We start from the raw sequence: 24,885 nt of genomic DNA on the forward strand, positions 1-24,885 counted from the left end.
TTGCCTCTCTCCTTCTTTATCGAAGAAACTGTCTGAACTATAACGGAACATCGTGACGTAAAGTTCCCGACTTTCGCCTGGGGACAAAATTTTAATCGCACCGCCTATTCAATTACACACTCCCATAGCGATAATTAGCCGACATTGTCGAACGTCGAGCTTTCAATTAAATTCCACGCAACAAATTTTCCGGTTTAATTAAATTATGTTCTCCGCACCTAGTTATCCACCGCTATTCGCTCGCTTTTTTCGACCATTAATTAAAGGTCCCTTACGATTCGGTCTTTTGAACGAAAACGTTCTGCCGATCGAACCATTTCAAATGCGTCGCTTAAGTCGAGCGGTTGGTTATTCCACCGCATAAGAGGTTGAGTATTTATTTAATGTATTTGCGACTATAATAGCGACGTTAAGCTTTAGTATACTCGTAGCTATTGTTAGAAATAGTGAAGCAATTTCGTCGTCTTTGTTTCGGTATTTTAGGATTCTTTGGAATCTTACTTTGAGGAGAAGCGCTTCAATATCCTGATTCTCTCAAAAGGATATTCCATTACTTTTAAGAAGAGATATGTGCGAGAAGAGCGTCTGCTTTCGATATTTTTCATTAAAAATTGGGAAATTTAACCACTTCCTTTCTTATACTACTATATTAATTCTGTACCATTGTGTCGATTTAATTAATTTCATTAAACGTAGGTCATCGTATTCTTCTCAATACAAAGCATAACTCTGTTAATTATGAAGTTCATTCTGTACTACTTCTTCCTTTCAAAATAATTTTTCGTAATTTCACCCGCGGAGGAAATATTTCAGCTTGTGTATTGTACTCGAGCGATGATATAGTCTGGGTAGGTTTCACCGTGGCTGAACTATGCGTTCGTTGGATCACAAATGAAAACGCCAGCGACCATTGTATTACTTTAGTAATATTTAGCAGAGACCAGTTAGGTAATTGTTCTACGGATGGACATTTTCACTGATGGGAAAAATCCACCTGGTGGTAGGTCAAGAAAGGTCAAGCCGGGCTTGGCAACGGTCTCGACTCGTCGTCAACGAAAACCAGCATTTTTAAATCTTCCTTCTTCGTTTGCTTGAAAATGTGCCGTAGAAAGTAAGCGGATTAAAGAAGGACGAAGCATAAATGAAAATTATTTATGCGACATCCTGGTGGGTAAACGGCAAACAAAGACGCTTTGTAGCGACGAAATATCGCGCTTGTACGTATTTATGTGTAACCAGCTCAAAGCAGGTTACACGCGATTAACGTAATAATTCGTGCATGCAATTTGAGTTCGGGTGCTTATTACGTTTTCCCCGATAAATTAGCACGAACGAAGAACATTGGTCCGGACAGCGGCGTGAAATATTCCTTTTGTTCTTTGTTGCCAAATATCCACGAGGTATTAGCAACTGCGGTTGCGTGTCCATTTGTCGAATGATTAGGTATTATTCAATTTGTTAACGGTGTGCAAGATTTCGGATAAAATTCGCGTCTCGTAATAGCATACAGATAAGGGAATACTTGAATTAACGTATGGACAGAAATATGTGTACGGCATCTGGTGGTAAATTAATTTTATACTTCATCTATAACACGCATTTCTGTTCAGAGAAAATGAGGATTACGAATGATAGAAGTTTTCACTTACGAATCGTCACATTCGGGCGAACAATTACATCGTAGAAAATGTTCAAACCGACTTCCACTGTCCCGAAGTATCATTTGATTGATTTTATAGATCAGTTTTCAAAGCCGGATCTTTCGTTTGTCAGACGATTGCCCTAACCAATTGAGCTATTCAGAACGTCGATAAATCGCTGTTCTCTAAGCTTAATATTCCAAATGACTGGCTGCCTACGATTGTAGGTCACCCACGCGCTGCTACGACCTATCGTTTAAATCTACATAAGCTAAATCGGATAAACTGATATTACCGGTTACGTGTATTCGGCCGCGAGACGAAGATATCCGAAATTATTGCTAATGCCTTTGCGCATTGATTTCAGATTCTGCGGCAATTTAGAGATTGCCACGAGTGTCGCTTCGCGTTACAGCTTGAACGCTCTGAGCGTTTGAACGAAAGTCCAGTTTGCCTTTTTTCTCAAAATCGACGTCTATTCTGTAGATCGTGCACGATATTTTAGTAAAAGACTTAATCGATCATTTTTCCATATAAAGTTAAATTTATCTCGTTATGTCAAGTTTCCTTTTAACTGTATAAAGGCTTCCCCATAAGTTCGTATTATTGCATGGGAAAGGTAATAAATGAATGAGGAAAGTAATATCTCTTATGCAAAGTTGACACAATATTGTAGTCCCTTCTGAGAGACCTCTTTAATAGCATTTGCACGAGTTGCTCAAAGAAATTCTTTGGAATAAAGAATTTTTTGACATCACCTTTATTGTTCATTTGTTCTTCGTCTTCGTTTAAACTATCTTTACCGAGTTAATTTAAAAGATAATCATTTATAACTTAATTTCATTCAAATTGTTCTCATAAGAATGTTTCTGCGAAATAAGTATAACCAACCTACATATTTTGTCACGATAAGTTACTCGTAAAGAGTTGTAAAACGTTATTGAAGTTAGGAGAATTTTGTTCTTTTTGCCTTTCTTACCGTGAACTGACCAATCATTTTCTTGTTTGTAAGGATTATTTTACGGATCTATACTCATATACCGTTTCCGGTTTGCTGCATGTATGGTCGATTTAATGGGATATCGCTCTGACAGACCTGATCACATTGGCTGCTTATTCATATTTGATTAAACCAGGTGCGACTAACCACCTAAATTTGTACATCTGATGTTCCTAAAAATCCACGAAATTTACATGCTTTTAATTATAAAGTTCGTAAGGTACGTTTCATCCGTGCTAAATCATGTAATACGTTTGCATCGACTCGCCACATTGCGTACAAACATCCGCGAACATGACAAGGAAAGCCAGCATAGAAATTTATACTCCTTCTATTCTTTCCGGCTATTGACTTGCAAATGAAGACCCGACAAGAGCGTACAGGAGCGTGAACAGAAGCACACGCACGTTGTCGCGCACATTGAGGAGCCAAACATCCATTGAAACGCGAATTCGAGAAGACAATCTCTCTCGTGCTACCGAGAACAGGGACGTACTTTGCCCTCGTCGAGCACGTACCTGGCTCGAGCATTGTTGTACGTGTCGGCTCGTGAAATAAGGAGTTCGTTCACGCACTCGCCAACAGAACATCCACGCAATGCGTTCGTCAATCATTGTATACGTATGCATACCTATGCGTGTGTACGTGTAGGTATGTCGAAAGTATAGGTAAAAAATGTAGAATACATGCATCATACCATCATAAGTGGAGTACGCGACCATAATATCCGCATAGGCAGGGAGGCTGTAGGTAGTACCGGGCGTGGAATCCGTCTCATGAATAATTTCCACCCCATTGTCCAGCTTCGTTCCACGGCAAGACTGTGAAAAAGAAGACGCATACGTGAGTGACCGAGTAACTCACGACGTTTCTTTTTGTGCGCTCGTTTAAACGAAACACGATATTTTCCTTCAAAATGCTAATATCTGAAGTTGAACAAAAGGAATCTGTTAATGATAGTCGGCGTTTTGAATTGCGTTACGTTCGTGATTGATATTGTTGTTGGTATTTGTTAGGGTTTATCGATAGAAGTTGATATAAAGGCAATCGATAAAAAAGTTCGGCTTAATATGCCTATAGCACTTGGTATAGAAAAGAACCTCGTTACAGATCTTCCAGTCGAACTGGTTACTAGCTATTCCGCTATAAATCACGTTTTACTTAACTGCGGAAATAGCACAATTGGCGTGCAGGTTCTGCGCTCGCTCGCCATAAAGCGGAATTGGCAACCGGATGTCATAAATGCTCTTTCCAAATTTACGACGGACGTTAGCCAGTTGCTACAATGTCGAGGCGTGACTTTTTATAGAAATTTGTGACTTCCGACAATATGTGGCATGTATACATAAGATTTAATCGACTAATCGTTAAATTTAATAGAACTACTTTACACGGTAAGATAAATTAAAGTAAAGTGAAGTAAAGTAAAGTTGCCCTTTTGATCTTTACGTTACTGCGCCGTATACATTTTTCATCTAACTCAACAGAATTTTACGAAAATAATTTTCTTCGAATTAAGGGGTAAATGAATCTTCAAGCTGTACAGATCTTTCAGCTGTATAACTAAACGATATGGCAAGCACGGGAAAGAATTTAAATCAATCAAAAGTTATAACTGCTTTATTACGCATCCCATTATGTAAAAATCTTCCCCAGCTTTGTTGAATACAATGATTACAAATCCCTACACCACAAGTACATCATTCTACTAATCATCCCAAAATAATATCCCCCAAAACCAATTCTCCTTAACAATCAGTACTCTCTGCGAAACCTGTTCACCCACTGGTTCTGTAAATTTATATTATCTCTTCTTCTTTCTTCATTTATTTGTTCTCACTTCTCAATTTTTCAATTGGCGTTCTCTCGGAAGAGGAAATATGCGTCACGAGCGCGTCGTTGTTTCTTCTATGCATCATGGGCATGTCTTCTATGCAATGTTCTATGCGCGAAAGGGACAACATTATCATGCGAATTTCTGTCACAAGATTCGCGCGGATCGCTCTCAGGATGACAAATATTGCGAAGCTGGACGATATGTGACAGCGGTCGACTGTACACGAATTCGACGTGATACAAATAACGATCTCAGAACGTTTTACGGGACGAGACGCGCGAACAAAGCGGTAAAATTTACAGATTTTCCGCGGTCGTTAGTCGATAAAACGTGCCCCGCCCGTTTGATTTATGCGGCTCTAGCACGAGCAACGCCGGATTAAAACGCACGCTGAATTATTACGAAACAGGACCTTAAATAAATGCGCTATCTGTGATATCGCAGAACACGTCGCGCGAAAGACTCATAAATATTAGGTTTCTCCGTCTGAGATATGGTTTTCTCAAATGAAGCTTTAATCGAAACGCGTAACCTGTTTCGAATGTCACCATGTATATTTATATTTGCGTATATTTATATACATCTTAACTATTAGGTTGTCCGTAAAGTTTCTTTCGTTTCATAAGTGAAATAATAGATGCACAACATTTTTTGTTCTATACTATTTTATTGAATTACGTTTGATCCATTTTATTCTATTACTAGAAAATGGATCATACATGAATCTGTAAAATAATATAAAATAAAAAATGTTATGCATCTATTATTTCACTTATGAAAGAAAAGAAACTTTTCGGACAACCTAATATATGCATAGCACTACTGATGTTTCTGGCATTGTCGAACTTTCAGAAAATAATGCGAAGAAATTAATTGCACGATGCGAAAATATATGTAATATCCAATCTAATTTAATATATATCTAATAATAGATTTCAAGTGAAAATCATTGAAATGGTCTATGCATATGTCAAGATATAACCGGAAACTGTTTTATCATCAGAGCAGAACAGTCAGGGCTTCTACACTTTGTACTTATTTCAAGCGTTTCTTTTGTGAAGAGTTTAATGAGCACAACGTTCTAAAAAGACTATGGTGCAAGCTTAGCATATAAAGAACAAAAATTAGGAATTCGTGAAATCGCACGTAAGTTCGAACGATCTCATAAAGTTGTATTAAATTTTTTACGCGATCCTACTAGGAATGGGAAAAATAAGAATGGTGGGCTTAAACAGAAGTTACCTTCTCATATTGAAAGATAAATTGTTAAAGTTACCAACGATACATTAAGAAGTTATGCAGAAATTGCGAAGGAATACGATCTCAACTTTTCTGGTTGGACCGTTCAGTGTGCCCTTAAATGTAATTCGAACATTGCAAGACAAAAAGTAATGTCCGCACATATACCTTTAAAACGCCACAAACTAGCTGCGTTTGAATATGCTGGTGCAAAGATGAATAGGAGTTGGAATAACAGAATAAGTTAATTTTGAACATTCATAAATCGTGAGGTAGTTTTATGTTTAATATTCTCTATTTAATTCATATATATATATAGTTATTTTCTCTGATGAGAAAAAATTCAGTTTGGATGGTCCAGATGAATTTTAATTTGTATCGCAGAGATATTCGTGAACGTGAAAAATACTTCTCTAAGCTATTATTTTTAAATAAATTCAAATTTCATGCAAATGTTTTTTGGAATTTTCATACGATATTGGTCATATTTAGGAATCACTGCTTGCAACTTCAAAATACTTGAAAATTACAGCGGTGTTATTGTTACGTTTCGAAAGAAATTACGAAAGAACAGAGGAGGAAGGTACAAACAACAAAATAAAAGAGCGTAGCGACTGGGTAGTTGTCACAGCTTCGGTTTTCAAACTTTTCGTTTATTCTGCACGGTTCTTTGCTCCACCGAATTCACGTCGATCCTCCTCTTTGTTCTTACACATTTATTCCAAACGTAATCACGTCTGCACACGAGTTTCCGCGACTTAATGTCATGCGTGGTACGTCCACAACGTGGTACGTATTCAAGAGCTCGTTAAACGAGTTGTGAAGTAACCTCGTCAACTATAAAACTCTTTCATGTTCCTTTGAAACGTCGTACGGATAATTAACTATGTCGTCTTTTCCACTTCCGTTAGCGCGCGCGCCGCCTCTCCACTTGTCGCGAAGAACCGGAAAACCCAAGCGTTAGTGCCTCTTCCCGCTAGCGAGAACGAGCTTGTTCCCTCAATCCTTACGTGTCCCCTATCGTCGAACTCTTAACTCTTTGTGGCCGGGATTAATTTCTTGTAACGAGAAAGTTTCTCTCCGAGCAAAAGGTAGAAAAATGTAAAAAGTAGAAGTTAATGAACGCGTGTTCTCGAATCTGACTTCGAATTTCCTGGCGGTTACGTTGCTTCAAATAACGATGGAAACCAGGAAAGGATTAAATTCGAGCAATGGAAAATTCAACGGTGGGGAAAATGTGTGTTAATTTATTTCAGGAATCAGGAAGCGTAAATTTTCAGTGTTTTACGTTAATGGCGTTTGCGGGATTTTGGATATTTTTGAACCGTCAGCTGCTCCACCATTAGATTTCTTATTTTTATTGTGACTATGAAATATTTTCAAACACCCCATTGCGATCCATCACTTGTAACAAGTACGTAACTTGTGCACCGGAATACCTCCTAAATTATGCACTGCTTGAAAAATTGTTCTATACAAAAGTTTCATCATATAACGTACGTGCTTTCTTCGTAAATGGGTGCATTTCAGAAGATCGACCGTTTTCACCTTTTTCTATACGGGGCATTATAGTTTTTACGACGCTGATCGAAAGAATGTAAAATTCTGGCCAATCCTTTTGTATTTTGTTATAAATTCGATAACTAATGAGGTATCTCGTATCGCTTATCGAAAACCTTATCAAAAGACTCGCGTATACGTGTCGATCTAAAGAAACAAAATTCCTACAGAAAAACTAACTTCTCTGATTAAAACACAGTATCCATTTCAACGATGACGTATTAATGTCTTTTTCATTCCCGCTGTTTCTATTAATTGCTCTCGCATGAACTCAGACGAGCAATATTTATAATTCCACACATCGTCAACGAGTTCATCGCGTCAAATTTGTTTTGCGATTTTAATTTGCCCGCGAAATATACGTCGCTGGCCGTACTGTTTATAGAAGCCGGTCGTCGAGTGTTTCTCCATATTACCAGTTTATTCTGTAAATTCCGTGGTTGGTACAAAAATGGCTCGGCATTTCCAATAACCGATTGGAACACTGTTAACACGAATGAGCGTTTTCGCAAATCTAATTGTGGGTAGCACACTGTACCGGAAACACAACAAAACGTTACGTTGCAACAAATTGATTTATGCCCAAACAGCTTGTTTTCCAAGTTTCATTATATCGCACAAAACATGATTTTGTAGCCGTGGTCTCCAACAGATGAAAACGATTTGAATGTATGGATTTCAGTTAAACGGAAAGCGCAAAGGAAGTAGTTTCGACGACCGTATGAACACTTATCGCAAAAAGAAAGGACGGAAGAATGGCGAAGATCGTAAAACAATAACGAAATGGAAGCACAATTTTCTCCTGAATAAACAAACTTCTTTCTTCGCGGTTATCGCTTTGTCCCTTTTGCATGGAAGTAGTAATAATTATTCAGCGCATTATGCGATTCTTTCGACAGAGTTCCATTATCTTGTGGGATATATAAGCTGTTTGCTTCGACTGGAAATGATAAAACGTTTCAAACAATGGCCAAACAATGTCCTTACAAAAATATAATGCTTCGCTGTTGCTGATTTTCAATGGTCTCGAGCATAGTGTTTATCAAAAATGTATAACTATTCAAGAAAGAATAGAATCGTTTCTTGTACGTGGCCATGGATAATTATCGTGTACCTTTGAAAGGAGATTTGCAAACAACAGGATGGAGAAATAAAAAAAAGACTGTTAAAAGTTATTGTTTAAAAGTACTTGGAAGATTCAAAAAATTTTACGATCTCCCATAAAACGGAATAATTTATTATTGCGTCTCGCTGGATTTGTCTTTACAAACGTTATTGTATCATGAATAGGAAATATGGTATTCCGTTTAAAAGAAATTTACGCGACTTTGAAACCTTCCTCGCTGCTCCACACACGAGAAGCTATATATTCTAATATATATTACATACGATATATTATACTTCTTTGACATGTTCACGTTTTTCCGAGATATGTGTTTCGCAGTTTCCAGTTAAAAGAGGCACCATGTACATATAAGTGTTTTGCGGAACCATGAAAGAGCTAGGAGACACAACGTTTCCACCGTAATGCGCTTCGCGTTGCAAATCCTCAAAAGATCATCCCGAAGCAGATAAATGGAAAGAGAGCCAACCTGGATTACATCGCGAACGAAATCAAGATTTACGTTATCGTCGTGTGAAATATTTGCGTTATCCTATTGCCTCGTCGTCGCTTTATAGCTCGAGCTTTTCCCGTTTCCGTTTTGAAGATCAAATAATTTTTTAATAATTCCGCGATCGCATTGCAGGCATTCAGATTTGTATACACACGAGAATCGTGCACGTCCTTTTTATTTATAAAGCTACCGTCGTATGTGCTATTAGTTGCGCAGCCGCTTCAATTGCTAGCAAAATTACTCGGCACCGCTGCTGCAAAAAGCCCTAATGAACGAAGTATCATGAGAGTTGAAGAACCGAAACATTCATGGGAAGAATTTAGTTAGGTATACATGCAAACCATAAATACAGGTTTCTCGTTGCTTTTGCTACCATCTATCGTATTTACCTTCTGTAAATATTATATCTCCGTGAATCTCAAACGAACGTCGAAACGCGAAAAATTGATATTTTTTATAAGAAGTTATTCAATTACTCGGATATTGCAAACATTCATATATATATATGCGCGCGTGTGTGTGTGTGTTATTACAATTTCTACAATTTACTTAGTAGTATTTTTTTAACGGCTAATAAATTCAGTATGGACTGTTGTTGAATTTTCTTCTATGATAACATCTATTTTACGACGTGGTGCGTATAATTTAAATATCGATTACCCAGCGACTGGATATTTGTTAAGGCCTAAATTTCATGCCCGTCATGGGACTTCTCGCAAACGGCAAATAGTTTCCACGGATAAATATTGAATCGTGTGCGGTTCAGGATATCTATTAGCAATAAGCGAAGCACGTTCATTAGCAAGGTTTAAATTGAATATTTGTCATTGACAGAATGCCGATACTACGTTCTAAACGCTTAATCAAATAATCGTGTATCATTATAGAACTGTAACGTATCATTGTTTTGCACGTGTGTCAGCTTATGCAAAACGGATAAAAGATCACCAATATAGTACATCGATATTAATAGATATTCGATCTAAAGCTCATTAACGACAACAGACGATCACGTTGAAAGCTACAATTGATAAAAGACAACTGACCTGAATGAAAAATAATTTCGGTTTGCCTGCTAAGCTGGGGCATCGATGGCCAAGGAAAGGGCTCCAAAGCATTTCCACTGGATACACATTGTCGGCTGCATACAGGACACCCGATTCTCCGTGCGACATAGCAGCTACGACCAGACAGTCGGCATCCGTGTGGTCTTCCGCAGCAGCTTTAATGAAAGGATTAATTAATTCGGTGGTGCCTGTGATAACGGCCTCGGACTGTTTGCCAGAGTAGCTGATACAGGGAACAATATTGGGAAAGCGAAGCTCAATGCGACATTTCGATGTTCACTGTTGAAAATCACGTAGTCTTTGGGAAGCTTACTATTTCTGTGGATTTAGATTATCCTACGTCTTGATACTATCGCGATACGTGTATCAGATTCGCTGACGATTACTGTCATAGACATAGCGGGCAAGTAAGCTCTACAGGTGTTTGGAACTTGGAGACGTTCGAGGTATTAAGGTAACCGTGGTTGTCGGATGTTGTTCAAGGCTTAAGCTTGTTCGTTTTTCATCGATTCAAATCAGCATAGTCGATAACGTGCAAGACTTTTCATTTTGGGATTCAGTATAAATTGTCTCCTCTAATAGAACAAAATTCTACTTCTCCATTACAGTTAGTTATTTTCACAATCGTAAATGTTGACTTAAACTATTCTACTGGCTTATTCGTATCGTTTGAAATTATCTTGTTCAAGTACATCAATTAATAATATTACTACGGACCGTGATATGGTACCTATAATTGAAACTACAGAAATAAAAGTCCTCGTGTTAAATTTGGAAACCGCACGGAACAAGTATGCGTCGCGTTATAGATTCGAGCGGTGCGCGAGTTTCCGCACTAGATTTAATAAAAGGATTAATTAATTCAGTGTGGTCCACAATAGCAATGACCGAGCTGTTTACCGTGATGGGTCATACGCAAGCAAATCAAGAGGTTAACGACGACACGTATTGTTCGTTTAACCTCTCACCCTTTCCGATTTGACTGTTGTGTTACCATAGCAAACACCGTCAGACTTGAAAATCACTTTTGCAAACAATTCGAACGCGTTCATCGAATCGTTCACCAAACGAACTTTCCAAACCTTTCGATTTGCTCTTTGAATTTCAAAGCAATTTAACTCAAGCTATTTTCGAGTCATTTCTTCCTTTACGTTTTTCTTAATTATTTCAGATTGGTATTTCTTCTTCCTTGATTTCAAGTAAAATATGTGCGATCTTTATAATCCGATTTTCTCAGAACCATGTGTTACAAGAATTACATTTTTGCTTGTTTTTTGTAATCAATAGCCATTTCGGATATGAAATTTACGAAGATACGAACTGGTAACTTAAACAGTTTAACTATTTAACGGGCCGATTCTTTTTCTCTTTACATTTTCAATTCTATGGCGTACAAACGTTTCATTCTGTTTAACGATGTAACAATTAGTCCGAATCATCGAGTAAAACTAAGCGGATTTCATTTTTCTTCCCGAGCAATACTGCTCTCCTCTTTGTGAATTATCTTTATCGACTCTTTGCGAACTTTTTAGCTCTTTATATAGCGATGCAATGAATGTTACGTGTGATTCGTTGCAAGATTCTACAATATTGCAGAAATATACCTTCTTATACGTATTAATTTTATTACGTATTATTTTTAATATCTACTGTCTTATTGTGCTTTCACTAAAATTTTACTATCGATGTATTCTATTATTATTAAATCCGTAAATCATCTTAGAATCAAGTAATCTACTTAAATCCGATGTACTCGAACCAATTTGAATTCTTCTACTCTCGTAGGAACGTAAAATACCGATACTATTAGATAATAATTAAATCACTTAACAATTAAATTAATTATATCTAACGAGATCAATTATTAACGTCACATGGCTCACTCACTAAATATTTACGAGTAAGTACTTTGTTTCGAATTGTAATATACAGGGTGGTTGGTAACTGGTGGTACAAGCGGAAAGGGGGTGATTCTACGCGAAAAAAGAAGTCGAAAATATAGAATAAAAATTTTTCGTTTAAGGTTTTGTTTTCGAGAAAATCGACTTTGAATTTTCGTTCGGTACGCGTGCGGTACGTTATAACGGATCTCACTGTAGATCGTTGTCTTGATGGAAAAATTAAAAATAAAAAAAAATATAAAAAAAAATTTTTATTCTATATTTTCGACTTTTTTCGCGTAGAATCACCCCCTTTCCGCTTGTACCACCAGTTACCAACCACCCTGTATATCTTTTCATTTTATATTTCATGGCCTGCACAGTTTTGCGCCTATTTTCTTCTAAATATGTAAACATCCGCAGTCAAATTGTATCTATGCAAACTTTTGTTCTGCCTGCAAAACTTATTTATAAGGATTATAAATACCGTACTTGTATATTCACCTCCATGAATATTCCTCGCAACTCTCGCACGCGAAACCTACTTTTTAATTTTGCTAGTATGTACCGCGTGATAACGTGACTCTGAAATACACATAAAAGCCTGCAAAACTATTCAGGTAATTAACTTTTTAGCCGAGATTTAGAAAGAGATGGGTGAAATGAATTTTAGATAATACGGGATTAAAATATAACGGGAAGAAAAGACGAAAATGCAATCGTGCCACGTTTTACTACTATCTACTTTAAATACGTCTAAAAAATATTATCCAAAAATATTTGCATCCCATTCGAATTTTATCCGTTAATTACTTTAATAGCTAATCACACGTTATATTTCTCTTATCACTTTCTGTAATTTTTCATCGTTATAGAGACCAAAGTGTGTGAAATTACCGCCTTTTCTCCTTCTTTCGCGTGATGCGGTTAGAAAACTAATTTTCATCATGGTCTTCGTGTATGATAATTCGTTTGTGTCTGGAAAACAGGCTTGAAACGACTAAAAGATGCAGCTGACACGTTTTAGCAATGTCCATCAGGACTACGGGCAAGCAAGAAAAGTTCCAGAGAAGTTGAAACGTTCTTTCGCACAATACTGTTCCCTTTCCTCGGTACAGTTGTTTGGAATGCTACCGTTGGAAAAGGTACTTCGCGAACTGAGGACAAACGTATAAACACGTCCTCCACTCGTTTCCTGTATACAATTTACCGCTACTTGCAGCGCCAAAATGTTTGCCGTGGGAAATTGTGAAATACCATAGGCGTCAAGCGATATTGTCGTACGTATTAACTCTTTACAGTATTACATTCTTACATACATTTCTCGTGTGTTTAGATTTAGTAAGAACGTAGTCTTTGAGGAAAATGTTTAATTCTATCCTTACACGTTTTATATCTTCTTAAACGAATTTTCAAGTTTTTAAACCTTCACGTTATTCAATTCTCAAATTTTCATTCAAATTTCCAAACGCTCGAATTGACGAGTTCGAAGTCTCAGATTTCCGATATATCATATTTTTGAAAAGCGGCTGAGCGTACCGAAAACAAGAACAAAATAATTCCATTACGAAATGGCTCGCGAAGTTAGCAATTTTCTCGGCTGCCTGCCAGGTTAAACAAATAAGCGCCGGGAGCGGAGAAGAATTAGCGCGGGGAGGCGGAGAAAAATCTCCGTATAATTCATTCTCGAACAGCAGCGGGGCGATTTCACGCGCTATTTGCTTCGGTACGATCCTCCGGCCCGTGTATAAGCGCAGAGGACGTAGCAGCCGGTGAACCGTTCGCGTTCGAAAGAACTTGCTTTCGACGATTATACGCGTCATTGTAACCGAAGTTTGCTCGTTACTTCGTCGCTTGCTCCGTCACGATCCATCCGGACACGTTAATTAATTCGAACGAATTAGTTCAGTCCGAATTAATTATGGAATCGGACGCGGTCGCTCGTCAAAGTATTCCACGAGGAAACCAACTAGAACGATCTTGAGTAGACAAAAGGATGCGCAAACGTACGAAATAGGATGTGCTTCGAGGTAATTGGTTCGCAGCGAGGGTAAACGCGAGACTGTTCCTCCCTACCGCATCTAATAACCCGATACCAGAGCTCTCTTACTAACAATATCCGCTAGCAACATCCACTTCCGCTAGGAGGAAACCGGTATGCCCTTTCCACTGATCAATACGCCCTACTATGCTACAAATTCAGAAGTTTATTACCGGTGTCAGTTGATGCTTTCTCGGCGAATGCAAATCTAGTACTCTGTTGGAGGCGTGAACGGATATGTATGTGCATGCGGGCTTATTTATAGAGGGCGTTGCGTGATTTGTAGGAATGGCTTATGATCGATACGTGTCCAATGGAACGGAATAGGAACGTATACTTGGTCTCACCGGCATCGAAACGTGTTCTTCGTCTATTAAAAACCAAGAAGTTGTGCAAATATACGTAAAGTAATTTACATATTGCTTTGTCGAAATACGAAATGTGTATTAAAATGATTGATATTTTATAGAAAGCTATCGCACAAATCGGATGCATAAAAAAAAATTTCGATAATTTGAAAAGTGTGTATGTGTGTTTATCGCACTAAAAATACAATTGACGGATATCGGTGAAAGGAGAAATATTAAACAAGCCACGGAATTTCTCAATTCGGGAGCTAATACGATATTTGAACGTGTCTCTTTGAGACAACCGGTATAGCTGTGGCCATTCGCCACATTACATTTCGCCACGCATACATTTCAGCAAGCTTGACGTTAAAGGCAATCGCTGAAACAGGGTTCTTGGTACGAGCAAACGAGCCACTCTTCAGACAGAGAACGGGATATAGGGTGACAGGAGCACACCATGCCGAAGAGGAGCGTCAGTTATAGGAAAAGGAATGCAAATAATTATCCGGCCGGTGCCGGTCACGTTTTTCCACGTGCACAGTTTACGTAATTTCTCGCTGTCCGTTTCGATAAACGTTCAAACGTGATGGGGGTTACATGGTTCCTGTGAAATTCCTGTAATTATATTGCCACCAACGAGGATCATTAATAGCTCGTTTCGTGTACGCTTTCCGTTCGCGTGCTGTTTGCTATTTTTCGTTATCAACTCGATCAAATGGGAAACGAGGCTCTCTTGGCGCGGAATTATTACGTTGTTTTACTCGTTGTTTCGCTTGAGAACGATACATATGTATTTCCACGTTTCGTTGTAAAGTGATACGTTAAAAAGAAGAGGACGATACGAAACATTTTTTATGGTATATATAACGTTGTGCCGAGTAAAATGGTCGAGTGTTGAGTTTGATAAATTTCTTGCAGCTTGCGAATGTATGAATTCGCAGTACTTTCTACGAACGAATATCTCGAATGAGTATTTCAAACGAGGATCAAACGGATACTTGGTGGATTTTAGAAATGAATTTCGAAATCACACTCGAATCAAAATACCAACACATTTGAGTTTAAGTAAAGTCAGACATTGGAATCAAACAATGGAATGTGCAAAGGAATTCGATCGAGTTTGAGAGTCAGAGAATCAAAGGATGGGAAAGCTTCGTGGAATGGTATAGCGAGTTCATCTAATCGTGAATTTGAACAGTTAGGGAATTCAGGTACATATAGATATACTATTTAGTAGACTATATGGAAGTTAAAAAGTTTAGTGAAATGCAAGTGCTGGTTTCCAACGTGTTTAAAGAGAAAGCGCGTAGAATCAAACAGTTGAAATTTACAAAGTAACAGAAGACCAATTTCGCGAACTTCTTAAACATAAAGCAGGTGAAAAACACGGAACAGCCGTACTATTGATTCTTTCAGCTAAAAATTTAATCCAAACTAAAACATATGAAATTGCATATGTTTGTATAGAAGAGTCTTCAATAAAGTGAATAAAATGGAATTAAAATTTAAAAGGATACATAGAGTACGAATATTATAACAAAAAGAAAGCGTAAACTGATTTCATTGCAATACGTAAAGGATTTCGTTTGAGTTTCTCACGTATTCGTTGAACCGATTTCACCTAACAATTCCACTATTCTTGCAGCAGGAAATTGAAACATTTATCACACTTCACATCCACAGTCACACCTTAAATCGAACTCTTTCATTGGAAAAATTCTACGTTTACGTAACTCACGATTGAGTGAAAATTATAAGTTGTGTCGAACATACAATTACACAATCGTTTCAAAGGAAAGAAGCGAATGATCTTTTGGTATCTAGCGAAAAACGAGAACTTCGGCAGCTGAAAGATTCTAGCGGCGGATCTTTCCGCATCTTTGAATGAGAACCCAGCACGCGAGATAGGCATCGAACGAATGCGCACCCGATGCTTCATTTTCAGTCGTCTGGAAATCGCCTGAATGCATGGCAAGCGTTTGAACTGGGAAAAAACGGAGGGCTATGTCTGACGAAATTCGCTTAAATCGAACGGCGAAACGATATGTCTAATCGTACAACTTCGATGGACGTAAATGATTAAATTTTTCAACGTGTGCCCAAACACACTCTAATACTAACTTAATATTTCGACCATGATTCTGCACATAAAAACAATAAAAATGGCTCATAAATATATACTCTGTTTGATCTTGTTTTCGAGTCACGTATAACGAGTTTTTTATTTAAGAAACTGCATCTGCATATCTTCATCAGAGATGTTCAAAGTGAACAAAATTCTTTGCTCGCGAATACAAAACTGGATACGTTTTATCACTGACTGTCCTACTCTCTCCATTTCTCCAGGTATTATTCGGATTTTCTTTTGTTTGTAGATAAATAGGTAAAAGAAATTAATTCAAGTACTTCCATTTTCCCATAATATTATTGCAACATATAATTCCATTTATGTGAAGTTTTTATCGTCGTCCTTTGCAAAATCCACTGTCGAAGCGATTTCTCGATGCTGCACCCCGAATGCACGTCGAAACTTCTCTTTTGCTACTTCCGATAATCTCGTGAAGGACAACTTCGAAAAGATACTTGAAAACTGCTTTCCAATTTTTTCGTTTCTACTTGCAGAGTAAAGTTTATCCGAGCTTGGACAGTAAAAATTATGCCCGATCGCCGGAAATTGTGGCATGACCGCCGTGTTAGATCTACAAGAGAAGAATGAAACTGCAGAGAAGCTACGTTTCTCGTGCGCTTTTGTAGCTCGATAACTATCTTCAAAGCCAACGAATAAACTGAACGGATTTGTCTCTAATTTTGAATTAATTACTCTATTTCCTTTTCCTTCACATTTAGATAGAAATACGTTCCTTTGCCTATGATATTTGACATTATTTGGTCCTTTTGATCGTCTTACACCGGTAAAGCATGACTTATCAATTATAATTGTAGAGGCTCAGCATCGATATGTAATTATGTACGTTCATGAAACTTTCAACAATTACGGTAATGGTTAAACAAACCAACGTGTTGCTCGTGTGTTAGTGTTTGAGTAACACACACCGATGTACCCATTCAATTGTCTCATTGTTTCTTCATCAATATTATTCAAATCGTTAAAATTTGCGGTTTCAAATTATAACCGTCAGAAGAGAAAATTGTAATTGTTCACAGCATTATTTAGTACATTGTTCTATAGTTCGTTTGGTTTATGTTACGTATTATCGTCGGTACATTAATTATACGATTATCGGTGTTTCTAGCTAATACGATTATCAAGCGGTGATAACTGCTCGTATTTGTGAGATATAACATTGACTGATAATAATAGAAATATTCCGAAATTGAAGGTTTAATATATCGTTGAGAGATATTGAAAGAGAGAGAGAGAGAGAGTGTGTGTGTAATATTCTCTTTGCAATTCAAACTTCATTCAAATTATTATTATTGAAAGCATTAGAATACTGTTTTTCTAATGATGTTTATCGTTGCTTCTTAAATTATTTACAAAAATTATCGTACGTAATATAAACAACTATTACATATGGAGTCTCAGCTAGTAATATCGTTTTGTCATAAGCAACTTTAAACTAAATTTCCATTAGGTTATTTTAATTTTTATTTAATGAATCTTTATTTCGTAAACAATAAGTGCAAACTAAAATGGAATACTTTGAAACTAAATCGACTGTTCTGGTTTACCTATAACTCAATCAAAAATCAAAGCAGAACCGATACATCATAACCCTTACTTCGCTAACAGCATTTGATACTAACCATCCATAACTTGAAGTATCAGATTTCCTACACCTCTGTTAAACATCCATTGGCACGTGGCCAATATGGACAAGCCTTAACGCGTGCCGAGCTATGAAACAGCTAGTCGGCCGTGAACTGAATTATTAAATCGCGTCCGATATTGTTATGCGCGCTACGAGCAATTGCTTCGAACGTTTTCACCTCGTTCACAACGTCGATTCACGTGCGATTATCCTTAGCTTTTAAACTGTGTGATTTTAAACTGTGCATCCTGTATACTACGGAGGCGACACGTCGATCACGAGGCTGTTTTAATCAGGTTCGAGGCGTAACTTTCTTCTTCTCTGTCGCGGATTAAAAACCACCCTGGGCAAATTTCAACTGGGATATTTAACTATTTACCGAGCCTGTTTTTACCCTTTCAGCCGGCGCTGTCCGACGAAGAGCGCCGGAACTGCTATTTGCTCAGCAAATAGAAGTCGCGTATACGCTTGTTTTTTGCTTCCGATATCGAATCCAAACGCGACGATACGAGCGCACCGCGCCGACTAAATGGCCGAAAAAAGATGAAACTGTTTATTTATTCCGAGTTTTATTTACGAACGAGAGCAGATGAAAAGAAAAATAACAGATTAACTCGAGTATTCTTGTCGACTCGTTTTGAAGAAAGAAGAGATGACGAAATTATTAAATTCACGAAGTAGTGCAATATCTTGAAATATTTTGTGCGTCTAAGATTTCTCCATTGTACTTTTCAAACTATCAATTTCAAACTATCTTGCAGCTCCACCTTGACGTTAATGCTTTCGTTCACATTCCGTTTCTTCTTAATCTATTCCTTTGAAAATAATGTTGTAACTACGTATTTTGTCAAATTTTAGAACACTCCACTGATATAAAAAAAGAACATCTAGTAATATAAAAGTGGAAAATTAAATCGTCATTTCAGTGTACGTAGGTACATACACCTACAATATAGGTATCTATTCATTGCGTTAAGATCTAAATTTGTTTTTATTTGACTTTTGTGCTAGTCGAACAAAACTCTGTTTGCGTGGCTTCAATGGGGGCAGAGGATACTTGAGAAAATTGGTGTTCTTAAAATATTCATGAAATTGTGAAGCATTTTACTGTTTGTTCATCCTTCCCTTCTCGTAGCTCTATTAGATTTCGATACACAAAGATCTATGTTTAATACTGAATTTTACAAGATGTACGATGTATATTTATCCTATCATTAGAATATGAGAACAGTGCCACGAATGGAAACATTTGCCACTTAAACATTTTATTCACAGTTCGATCAACATTTTACAATAACTATCTATATTAACGGAAAGTACCACGATCATAATGAGATACGGTCTACCGTGCGATACTCGCTTTATTATTGATATTTCCATCGTACAAATAGCCGATTGAGAAGCAAAAATTTCAACGTCGTCGAGTGGCTAGATGGAAAAAGTTTCTGAACTCTTCAGAGTCCAATCGAATTCACAGAATAGAAGCTGAGCTAACATGGCACAGTGCCAGAAATTGAAGCATTAAAAATAGCGACAGCAACTTTTATAAAATATATAATCGAACAGCTTACGCAGCTACGCGTTCAAAACAGTTTCTCGCAACCCCGTTGCCGATCGTATCGTTGATACGTGCTACTGCTTCCGTACTACTGCACGATATGTAAAAATTAAATCGGTATATCCAATTCGACCGAGTTAGCTCGTTATACGTAGATATTTCTGGCGACGTTCTGAAATATAAGTGTCTTATACTGTACCTCAAATTTCCATTTTCAAAATCACGATCTCACGAAAAAAATTGAGATCCTGGATACCGCGTTCACATCGTTGATTTCCTGAACTCAACTGAAACGTGTTCCGCATATACGTACATTTTACACGCTGGTTACCTTTTGTACGCTTAATTGGGAAATTGTTTTACTGCTCAATTATGGAAAAAATGCAATAATTGCAAAACAGAGCAAAACGAGATCCTTTGTAGCTTTCAACAGATATAATTCGCTAACATTTATATTCGCTTAAATTTAATCTAACGAGACAGTAAAATATAATATTCTACTCGATGTGCCAGTAATGTATTTTATTGTCATTAGGCAAAACACAATCAACATAGCAAATTGCAAGAAACAGCTCATCGCCCATTTGGAACTAACAGTGGACGTATTTGCGTAATGTTCTGATAATGTTCCGTCGGCGACGGTATTATCTGGCGACATCGTATGAATAGTGCAATGGCAATTTTTCATTCGCACGGTCGTGGCCAACGTGCGCGCGGTCGAATAAAACAGCGATCATTAAACCTGTTTAATTACACGCCGTTTACAAAACACCTGTCGACTGGCCAAAAAATTTCCCGATAACTGTAACGACACGGAATAATTGAAAGTCCCGTTCTGCCGGTTGAAATGGAACTTTTAGTCGCTGATGAAATCGTGCAAAAAAAATGTCTGCGAACGGCAGCAACGTTCATCGAGGGAGATCGCAATTTTTTTTTTTTTTTTTGGCTTGTCATCCAATACTTCTCTACATATTTCTATCATTTTTATATGTATTTCGAATTTATTACTTTCATTGTATGTTTCAAAAGTAAAAAATCAAATATTGACTCAAGCCATCGGCTTTTAATAATCCATGTAAATTTTACATGTATTGGCAAATTAAGCTGAAATCAAGTAAAATCGAATAAAATCGAGAAACGAAGTACGTAACGTGATACGCGTTTTCGAAACGCCCGTAGCTCTAAATACAAATTTTTCGTTGCAAATATTTCCATGTTTACAGGCTACGCTCATTTTTTATTAACCCCAGACTTTCAAACATGTAGAGTGCATAAAATATCTAGTAGAATTTAACTCTCGTCCTTTGCCTTCAAAATTGACAAAAAAAAAAAAGAAAAAGGAAATCATACGAAAACGAACGACATGGAAAGCAAGGCAGATAAGAGGAGAAAAAAGAAAAAAGAAAAAACTAGCTATAAATGGTACATGAAATACAGTCGGTGACAAAAGTAAGCAGACAGATAGTGTAAGTACTAGTACTTATATTAGTCGTATACACAAATTGAAGTTTCATTTACTATATGTCTTTATAGTACATAGATTGTTTAGTACATAACTGAAATTAATATTTACATTTTTCTGTAAACGAGATGTATTTAAACGAAATCTCATTCATACCTATTTCCACTGTCTGTCCAGTTACTTTTGTCTTCGACTATCTCTTGACGCATCCCAGGCCGACGGAGTATGAAAAGTTTCCTCGCTTATTATAAAGTTCCGCGATCATCCGACTTTCTGCTCCACTACGCGCATACGCCCATATATTTTGCGTGATTGTCTCTACTAGTTATATCTTGGTGGAAACCGGTTACCTGGCTGGCAGAAGGAAGCTTAATGAGCTCGTTTCATTGTAAGATGTTTGTGCAACTTCTCGTAACGTTCATTCATCGACGTCATCATTATCCATGCTCGGACAATCATGTTCAAGAGACGACAGACCCCGTTATCCTTCCTTCTTTTTCCTCGCCAAACTTTCGACAAAGACTTTCACGAGAATCATTGATAGACCACTGTCGCTATTTAATCCTTTTTATATAAAAATTTTCCAAACAAAAAAACGTGAAACCCTGTTCGAGGTTGATCAACAGTCTCTGTCAATTTATCCTCGATCGATTCAGGGTGGGTTTACTATCGGGATAAAAGGGAACGGTGATTTGGTCGATGAATGAAGTTTGAATGCAGTTGTAGATTTTAGGAATGTTTATCGACCGTCCACGTTCTTCTTTGTTTGCGTCACTATCCTTTAATCTCGTATTGTAAAAAAATGCACTTTAACCTAATCCATCAAAATTTATTTTCTTCTTTGGAGCAAAAATTTAAGAGAATAATCGCGATTGAGTGGATCCACAGATTAAGTATTTTTCGGATATTTACGAACGAGTTAGCGATCTGTTCAGTGAATGCTGAAAATATTTTACAGCGGAGCATTAAATCTGTTTGAAAGTAAGAAATTCGGAAAATAATAAATAGATTTCTTTTAAATTCATGGCTTTTCACTAACAGCAACTATGTACATATCGGAGAAACGTTTAGAGAATGCAAATTTTATTCGAAATTTGTGAGTTTCAATAGGAGGAAAAATTGAGGGCAGAGATACTTTTTATGCATCAAACATGCAAATGGGAATGTCTTGTAAGGCAGGTTTGAGGACTGGAAAACGACGAGAAAATCGCGTGTAAACACTCGAGTCTATTTCAGCATTCCCTTTGCGTGTGACACGAATTTTATCTGACATTTGTGCGTCATAAGGAGACAAAAATTCGAGATCTTTTATGTTAAAAATTCAGTTTAAGGAATAAAACTGATCTTAGATATCTTAGCTTTTCGCTATTTTATTATTACACCGATAAATATTTTCATCGATAATTTAAATATTACTGTATGCTTGCAAATAGGTTATTCGTGAAACCAAGTCAAACAAACATGGGAAAATGCTGGGATCATCGTTAAATATTTAATTCATCATTTCCATTATTAACGCTATTGTTTTCCCATTACTGTTTCAGCGATATTCCCGTTTGTATTACGAAATTCCATCGACTCTACCCCCTACCATACAATTATGCGATACAAAAATGCGACAGAGAATTCAAAACACCTGACAAATTTTCATAGGCCAGTTATACATCAATATTTTTGCGACGAATAAATTTAATTCCATTCCCTAACAGCACTTCGATAACAAATTTCCACGATCCGCTTTTTCACAATTATTTAACCAATTAACACGAATATTTCGTTTAAAAAAAGGTATTTAAATATCTATCGAAGAAATAGGCTTGATTTTGAATTGTTCGTTAGTGGGACTCGCAACGTTGCCGATATCACTAAAACTTTCAGGTATCGATAATGATCTTAGCTACACGTGATCAAATATAACTTCATCGAAATCAGGCGCCACAGACCCAATCACGGTTAAGTGATTAAAATAGCAAGAAATTGAGTGCATGAATCATCTTCCGTTATAGGTTACTGAACTCTTTTCAAGAATTTTTATCATGTCGAATATTTAATCCTTCTTGGAAAGATTACAAGCATTATTTGAACATCGCGTTCTCATTGATCATTCAGACAACAGCTTCTCCAATAGTATATGACCCTCGTACAATTCATAAATATTGTCTTTCTTTTTTTAATTATATCGTTCTATATACATTTAATATTATATATTATACCTGCTTAGAGTAAAGAAAATATTTAGTAGACGATTTATCGTTTTCCCATCGACCCGACGAAAGGAGCGATACAGATATCATAAAACGCGGACTGCAACCAAGCCGTTCATTGAAATTCATCGTTCGGATAATCCTACCATGGAAAGGCGTTTTAAATGAAACCCTTCAGAACGTTTGTTGCGATCTATGGATGATTCAGGAGCGCACGATTTACGAGCTTCACGCTTGCCCGACAATGTAAGAACATCTTTGTTCGACGTCGACAAAAGCGTTTGATAAATGTATGTCGAACACGGTGGTGACGCCTATTGTGTCAATATTTGAATGGATCAACGATAAATAGAAGAAAGAGGAAAGGAAAAGAATGAATCGAACGAGAACGGTTCCTGGTGACTTTTCATGGACAGTTACGCTTCCGCTTTTATCCTCTTTTCAAACGGTTTACCGACGATTTGTTGAGCAAAGGTTCCAACGTTCGCCAAGCCACGCGAATTTTATGGCCACGTTACGGCTCCCCGCACGCTAAGCGAATTTAGGAACATCGGTTTGCCGAGTTCGCGACGAATATGTTTCGAATGTGCTCACTGGAAAACAGTGTTCCACGCCTGTGTCACGGCCTCTGTTTAAATCTGCTGAGGATTCCGTATAAATTTACACGGTGTGTGCCGCTACATGGAATTTGAAGATCACAATGAAATTGAAGAATACAATGGAATTTGAAATTGAATTGTTCCATGAATTATACATGTAGTATTCCGCATAAAGAATCTTTCCTTAAATTAGTCTTAGCCTCATGAGTAAGAAATATTATACGTGTTTGTTATTTATAATATATTCACGAAGATAGTCAATAAATTATTGTTCAAATATAGAGTTCATACGAAATAACTAGTGAATCAATAATATTCGTTCCATTTGAAAAAAGACACTAATATTAAAATCGCCGATAGATAACAATTTGAAAAAGATAACGATTTAATCAGACGATATTCGTACGAATATTCTTTTTGTATTTTTAATAAATAATTCGAGAGGAAATGCATATATATAATACTATTGTATACGTTTAAACTTTAAATGTTTTATACGCGTGTATAATCAGTCAGCAGGATACATTTATAATTACATGTAATCGAACGGTCGAAACCGATGCTTCTTTTCGTTTGAGGTAATTCAGCGGGTTTGAAAACATTTCGATTTAGAAGGCAATCGCAGCAGAATCAGGTTTTCAGTCGAAACGGACTATGGCGGACTACATCAAAGTGACGTTACCCAAATAATGGATACGCGATTCGTTACCCAGTCACGGTCAAAATGAATTATTTCACGTATTATCCGTCTCCGCTTGCCATCACGGATTGCACGCTGTTTAACGAGCAGCGCAGAAAAATGATTAAAACCTGTCCCCGGCTACGAATAAAACGTGGTTTGCGCTCCAAATCGCGTTATCCCCAGCCCGCTCACATCGCAGTCTGCTACTTCGAATAAAAAATTTCAAAGCGGAAACGATCTACCGGAATTTATCGTAATTTTGCGAATGATTTTCATGCAATTTCACGCGGCAGCATCGAGGGACCAATTGCAAATTGCTGGACCGGTTTTATTTTTGTTTTCAATTCTGTCACGCGTTCGTTGTTTCAATGAGCAGT

The 24,885-nt window shown here is 37.2% G+C and overlaps 2 protein-coding genes across 2 annotated transcripts in view; one reads left to right on the forward strand and one right to left on the reverse strand.

The window, feature by feature from the left end:
- The window catches only part of LOC117157818 (alkaline phosphatase), a 244,471-nt gene that overhangs the window by 126,205 nt on the left and 93,381 nt on the right, over window positions 1-24,885 (forward strand). The gene's annotated exons all lie outside the window — the stretch shown is intronic.
- The window catches only part of LOC117157820 (caspase drICE), a 35,820-nt gene that overhangs the window by 5,557 nt on the left and 5,378 nt on the right, over window positions 1-24,885 (reverse strand). Inside the window, exons 3-4 of the mRNA XM_033336096.2 lie at window positions 9,939-10,114; window positions 3,338-3,461 (exon numbers count right to left, since the gene is read on the reverse strand). Coding sequence (XP_033191987.1) covers window positions 3,338-3,461; window positions 9,939-10,114 — 300 coding nt within the window. The remainder of the gene's footprint in view (window positions 1-3,337; window positions 3,462-9,938; window positions 10,115-24,885) is intronic.

This window comes from Bombus vancouverensis, chromosome 10 (genome assembly GCF_051014615.1).
Source record: "Bombus vancouverensis nearcticus chromosome 10, iyBomVanc1_principal, whole genome shotgun sequence".
Classification (NCBI taxonomy): Eukaryota; Metazoa; Arthropoda; class Insecta; order Hymenoptera; family Apidae; genus Bombus; species Bombus vancouverensis.